Consider the following 6,666-nt stretch of genomic DNA (forward strand, 5'->3'; position numbering starts at 1 on the left):
GACGAGAGTGAGGTGGAGAGCCATTGTGGGCACCCTACACTCCCAATGGGGCCAAGAGGATTAAGTCAAGTATATATTTATTGTGACTGGTGACTCAATCATATGGAAATGCCATGGTAGAATTTTGTGTTGGGATGGTGGTTGAGGGTTGTGTGGTGGTTAAGAGGGATGGTTGGTGTCAGGTGTATAGGCCTATGTCAGTGGGTTGAGAGGTAGAATGACAAATAGGATACTACCACTTTGCAGAAGCCTACCCTATCAGTTATTTTCCACAAAGATCAGTAGTCATGGATATGAGTACAGTACAAGACCCACAATTTCCAAGAAAGGAAGCATAGCAGCCCAACGGAAACCTGGGGAAGAACTGTGGAAAAGGAGATGAAGGACTGTGACCTGTCATGGAAAAGACTCCCCAAAATGGCAGAAGATCAGCAGCAGTCGCAGTCTCTCGTGGATGCCTTATGTTCTATGATGATGATATTGAAGGGTTGTTTACCTGTGTATAGATGGTCTACGACACAGGAGACATGTTTCTGTAACGTTTACTGACTTTAGAAAGACCTGCAAACAGAGCTGAAATAAATAAATGAAATAATTTTATAATAACAATTATAGTGACAATCATAGTAAGATTGCTTATTTCTTTTTTTTTTCATCTTTATATATATAACTTTTAATAAATTGTTCCCTTTAATATTTTGTGTATGAGACTTTGGTGCTTTACTGAATGTCCTGGTAGCAGCATTCTGTATCCATGGTATCGCACAGGAGCGTCATCCCCTGGGTCGTTTCTATAGCAACGCTAATATGAAGAGAAGGCACCCTCCCCCCATGCACCCGTCATCACCCTCTGGTCCTATAAGAAGAGGGAATTCTGTCCTGGGGGTGGGACTTGGGGAGTTGATATGTCGCTGATCTCCACTTGTCTTTGGTGGTCGTTAAAGTTTGTTTCTTTTTGGTGCAGCTTGGTTTGTACATTCTGGTTCTTAAAGCTTCAGTCCCTTCAGTGAGTCGTTGGAGGAGGTTATACAGGGCTAATCTAGTCTCTCTGCAGATTCCCCTCAAACAGCTTCACAAATGGTCTTTGGTGCCCTTACACTGACACATACACTCACACAATGTACATACATTCATTCACACAGATTCTCCTCGCCAGGGGGGTGAGACAGAGAGAAGAGCGTCCAAAGCAGTCCATCCATTCCATTTATTCCACCACGGTGCCATTCTGGCCTGTTCTGTGGCTTGATCCCCACTCCACTGACTTCCTGTGTTCCTCTTCCTTTTTCCTGTTTGTCCACCTGTTGCTCTACCGTTTCTCTCATGGTGTCACTGTCCCATAGACCTCCAGTCTGTCCCCCTCTCTGTCAGTCTGTCCGTCTCTTCTCTCCCTGCTTTTCGGTCCATCAATGGCGATCATCCAGTCCTGGACAGTTTTGGATAGCTGCTCTGGTCCAAGCCTGTGAGAAAGGTTGGGGCTATTGCAGTGTCGCTAGCTTAACTACATTTTAACCTTCAAAAGGAGTTTAAGGAGTTTAAACACACTGAAGTCGTTCTTGTTTTATCAGAGCAATCACGTTTACCTTAACGCAGAGATGCGTGCTAAACCAGCCAAGTGACCAGTTTTCGTATGTTTGTTCTAAAGCAGAGCTTAACCTACCACTGCTAAGAGACAGTGCAATAGCACCGTTCTGTTCAAGCTTGGGGGTTGGAGGGAAACGAGGTCTACATAAGGTGGAAAGCCTGGGCATCAGTTTAGCTACCTTCTGGGGTCCTTGTCATAGCTTCTGGGCCTCGTAGTGGAGTGGGCCAGGTCGACGGGCTAGTAGCAGGGCTATAGGCTTGTTCTATTTTGTTAGTACTTTCATTTGATTATTTTATGATGTGAAGCACTTTCTTACTTGTATTGAAAAGCGCTATACAAATGAAGTTATTAATAGTGGCCTTCAGTCAATGGACAGAAATAGTGAAGCCTGGGGCAGTGACAAGTGTCAAGTTAGCGGGTGTACTGTGGTACTAGCCGAGTTAGTAGGTCTACCAGCCAGGGTCTGGAGGAGAGTACATGTTGTCCCAGTAGGTGGGGTCAGGTGGTAAGGAGTGTTTGTGTAGCACTGGTCCATTATAGATTAGCTTCAGGAACAGGTGCAGTGGATGTTAGCCGGGTCCAATGGCGCTAATTAGCCTTAGCATGTATTAAAGTCCAGAGGAAGGGTCAATGTTATCCCATTAGCGGTTAGTGGATAAGCAGGTACAGGCGGCAATGGGCAGTAGATGGATGGTAGCCGTTAGTGTTAGCTGCTAGTGGGTCCCGGGGGCACGGACCCTCTTACTCCTCTTGTTGACCGTTGTGAAGCGGAAGGGCGTGGTTTCGGGGTACTCCCCGGGTGGGAAGCGCTTCATAAAGTGGACGTCCTGCTGGTTGGGCAGTGTGTGGGGGCCGCGGCGAGGGCGCCCCCGCTTGGTGAAGCCCACGTACCAGCCGGTGTATCGCGCTGACATTAGTGCGGTGTAGTGGTTCTCCAGAACCTTTTCTACAAACACGCAGTCTTCACTTTTATTACTGGCCTTCTGAGAGAACAGAGAAACGACCACACACAGGCACACAGGAGGAGAAAAGAGAAGTAGGTCAGCAATCCATGGAATTTATTAAATCTAAACTTAAAGGAATGCTCAGGAATGCTTCAAAACAGTACTTTTTCAGTATGTTGTTGTGATTCATGCCATAAGCCTATGATGCTGTAATTGTTTGAGAACATGAGAGATCAGATTAGGTCTCACCTTTCCCACCAGCTTGCCGCGGCGGTTCATGCACAGGTAGAAGTTGGTCTCTTTGCCGCGGATTCTCACCTGGCTACCAAAGGTGTCAGCCTCCACTACAAGCTGGGCTTGTGAAGGGACAGACAGAGGGACAGACAGACGTTAGAGCCACTGTCTGACTGACAGGCAGACAGCTAGACAGTCAGACAGAGCAACAGATATAGCCTACATTAAACTAACAGATAAATGACAGACAGATGTTAGAGCGAGAACAGAAAGAGCGACAGACATACATTTGGGTGAGCAGATGGCTGGTTGTCAGATAAGCCTGTTTACAAGAGACTGGTCACCACAAATGGGGCTTGTAAAAAAAGATCCAAGCAGACATAAGGACAGCCCAACACAGAGCAAGGTTAACAGAAGAAGAAGAAGAGTCGACTAGCAGACACTGCAGGAGGGATGGTTTTGTTTTTAAGAGTGTTTTGTGTGAGTATTTGGTGTGAGGTTGTGGTGTGGTGTGAGGTTGTGGTGTGGTGTGAGGTTGTGGTGTGGTGTGAGTGTGTGGTGTGGTGTGGTGTGAGTGTGTGGTGTGTGTTCATCATTCCATTGTGAAGCTGTTTCAGTGTGTAATATAGTCCTTCTCTCTTGTAATAACACTGCCCTGACTCCATGGCTTTAGAGAGTGCGTGTGCCTGTTTAAAAAAGAAATCCCTAAAACGGTTCCTACATGACCTTAGTCAACAAAGGGGTCACAAGAAATCAATACTCTTCTTTCTCCCTGTTCCTCTCTCCCCCTCTACATGTTTACACCTTCACCCCTCCTCTCTCTCCCCCTCTACATGTTTACACCTTCACCCCTCCTCTCTCTCCCCCTCTACATGTTTACACCTTCACCCCTCCTCTCTCTCCCCCCTCTACATGTTTACACCTTCACCCCTCCTCTCTCTCCCCCTCTACATGTTTACACCTTCACCCCTCCTCTCTCTCCCCCTCTACATGTTTACACCTTCACCCCTCCTCTCTCTCCCCCTCTACATGTTTACACCTTCACCCCTCCTCTCTCTCCCCCTCTACATGTTTACACCTTCACCCCTCCTCTCTCTCCCCCTCTACATGTTTACACCTTCACCCCTCCCCTCTCTCTCTCCCCCTCTACATGTTTACACCTTCACCCCTCCCCTCCTCTCTCTCCCCCTCTACATGTTTACACCTTCACCCCTCCTCTCTCTCCCCCTCTACATGTTTACACCTTCACCCCTCCTCTCTCTCCCCCTCTACATGTTTACACCTTCACCCCTCCCCTCCTCTCTCTCCCCCTCTACATGTTTACACCTTCACCCCTCCTCTCTCTCCCCCTCTACATGTTTACACCTTCAGCCCTCCTCTCTCTCCCCCTCTACATGTTTACACCTTCACCCCCTCCCTCCTCTCTCTCCCCCCTCTACATGTTTACACCTTCACCCCTCCTCTCTCTCCCCCTCTACATGTTTACACCTTCACCCCTCCTCTCTCTCCCCCTCTACATGTTTACACCTTCACCCCTCCTCTCTCTCCCCCTCTACATGTTTACACCTTCACCCCTCCTCTCTCTCCCCCCTCTACATGTTTACACCTTCACCCCTCCTCTCTCTCCCCCTCTACATGTTTACACCTTCACCCCTCCTCTCTCTCCCCCTCTACATGTTTACACCTTCACCCCTCCTCTCTCTCCCCCTCTACATGTTTACACCTTCACCCCTCCTCTCTCTCCCCCTCTACATGTTTACACCTTCACCCCTCCTCTCTCTCCCCCTCTACATGTTTACACCTTCACCCCTCCTCTCTCTCCCCCTCTACATGTTTACACCTTCACCCCTCCTCTCTCTCTCCCCCTCTACATGTTTACACCTTCACCCCTCCTCTCTCTCCCCCCTCTACATGTTTACACCTTCACCCCTCCTCTCTCTCCCCCTCTACATGTTTACACCTTCACCCCTCCTCTCTCTCTCCCCCTCTACATGTTTACACCTTCACCCCTCCTCTCTCTCCCCCTCTACATGTTTACACCTTCACCCCTCCCCTCCTCTCTCTCCCCCGCTACATGTTTACACCTTCACCCCCCCCTCCTCTCTCTCCCCCTCTACATCTTTACACCTTCACCCCTCCCCTTCTCTCTCTCCCCCGCTACATGTTTACAACTTCACCCCTCCCCTCTTTTCTCAGTTTTTCCTCCCACAATGCTTTACTGCCATTGCCTGATGGCATTAACCACAGTCTTCTTTTCTTTGAGAACCATTTGTCAAGAACAGATCTGCTCCTGGAGCAGTAGTACAGCTGGCTCGAAGTCGTGTGTTTGTGAAAAGCATGGTTGTGAATGAGAGAGCTGGTAACATGAACCCCATTCGTCTACACAGAGGAATATGAATACTAGCGTTAATGCTTTTTCCCTGCATTGATCCTCTGTGGTTTAAGAATGGGTTAGGCATAATTACAAACGGCGAGAGAAAGGGGAAGGGAGGAAGGAGTGGGGGAGGAAGGGATGTATGGGGGAGGGAGAGGAGGGGGAGGCAGCCTGCTGTTTTAAACCCAGAGGAGACAACAGGGAGGATGAGAATCGATGGATAGATTGATGGAGGAGATGAGTTTTTAACACTGACTAAAACTCTACCTGCTAAGCCTCTCTCCCTCTTTCTTTCTCTTTCACCCTCTCTCTCTTTCTCTGTATCTCTCTAGTGAATTACTGAGTCAGCAGTCAGTCGATGAGGTCTTTGTGCTCCTGAGACAACCCCCCACTGCACCTTGCCAAGACCTGAGGATTGTGCGTGTGTGGGTCTGTTTGTCTCTGTGCGTGTGTGGGTCTGTTTGTCTCTATGTGTGTGTGTGTGTGTGTGTGTGTGTGTACGTGACTATCTCCATGTGTGTGTGGTGTCTTACCATATTTGTCTCCGTCCTCTCCGCGGGCACTGATGCGTCTACCCAGCACCTGGACGTGTTTGCCGCTGGTGCGGCTGTAGAGCTGGTAGACCCGGTGGTGCCGCCGGCTCATAGCGTCTCTCACCCGGGTCTGGTTCTCCACGTGCACGCTGAAGTTAACCCCATCCACGCCAAACACCTGCTACACAGGGCACACAGGTACTGATAAGCAAACACCAACTCAAATCAACAGCCAAGATTATAATAAAGTTTACTACTACTGCTCCTGCTACTACTACTGCTACTACTACTGCAGCTATTACTACTACTACTACTGCTACTACTACTACTACAGCGGCTGCTGCTGCTACTACTACTACTGCTGCTACTACTGCTACTACTACTACAGCGGCTGCTGCTACTACTACTACTACTGCTGCTACTACTACTGCTGCTGTTACTACTGCTGCTGCTACTACTATTACTGCTGCTGCTACTACTGCTGCTGCTGCTACTACTACTATTACTGCTGCTGCTACTACTGCTGCTGCTGCTACTACTATTACTGCTGCTGCTACTACTGCTACTACTATTACTACTGCTGCTACTACTGCTGCTGCTATTACTGCTGCTGCTACTACTGCTACTACTGCTACTACTATTACTGCTGCTGCTACTACTGCTACTACTATTACTGCTGCTGCTACTACTACTACTGCTGCTGCTGCTACTACTACTGCTGCTACTACTACTGCTACTACTACTGCTACTACTACTGCTACTACTGCTGCTACTACTGCTACTACTACTGCTACTACTGCTACTACTACTGCTACTACTATTACTGCTGCTGCTACTAATACTACTGCTACTGCTGCTACTACTGCTGCTGCTGCTGCTACTACTGCTACTACTACTACGGCTACTACTGCTACTGCTACCGCTACTGCTACTGCTGCTACTACTACTACTGCTGCTACTAGTACTACTACTGCTGCTACTACAACTACTGCTACTACT

The 6,666-nt window shown here is 48.5% G+C and overlaps 1 protein-coding gene across 1 annotated transcript in view; it reads right to left on the bottom strand.

Moving 5' to 3' along the window:
- Positions 1–448: 448 nt before the first annotated feature.
- The window catches only part of LOC106611819 (fibroblast growth factor 18), a 26,596-nt gene continuing 20,378 nt past the window's right edge, over positions 449–6,666 (bottom strand). Inside the window, exons 3-5 of the mRNA XM_014212414.2 lie at positions 5,668–5,848; positions 2,776–2,882; positions 449–2,565 (exon numbers count right to left, since the gene is read on the bottom strand). Of these exons, the coding sequence (XP_014067889.1) occupies positions 2,296–2,565; positions 2,776–2,882; positions 5,668–5,848 (558 nt within the window). The 3' untranslated portion in view covers positions 449–2,295. The remainder of the gene's footprint in view (positions 2,566–2,775; positions 2,883–5,667; positions 5,849–6,666) is intronic.

The sequence above is a fragment of the Salmo salar genome, chromosome ssa09, assembly GCF_905237065.1.
Source record: "Salmo salar chromosome ssa09, Ssal_v3.1, whole genome shotgun sequence".
Classification (NCBI taxonomy): Eukaryota; Metazoa; Chordata; class Actinopteri; order Salmoniformes; family Salmonidae; genus Salmo; species Salmo salar.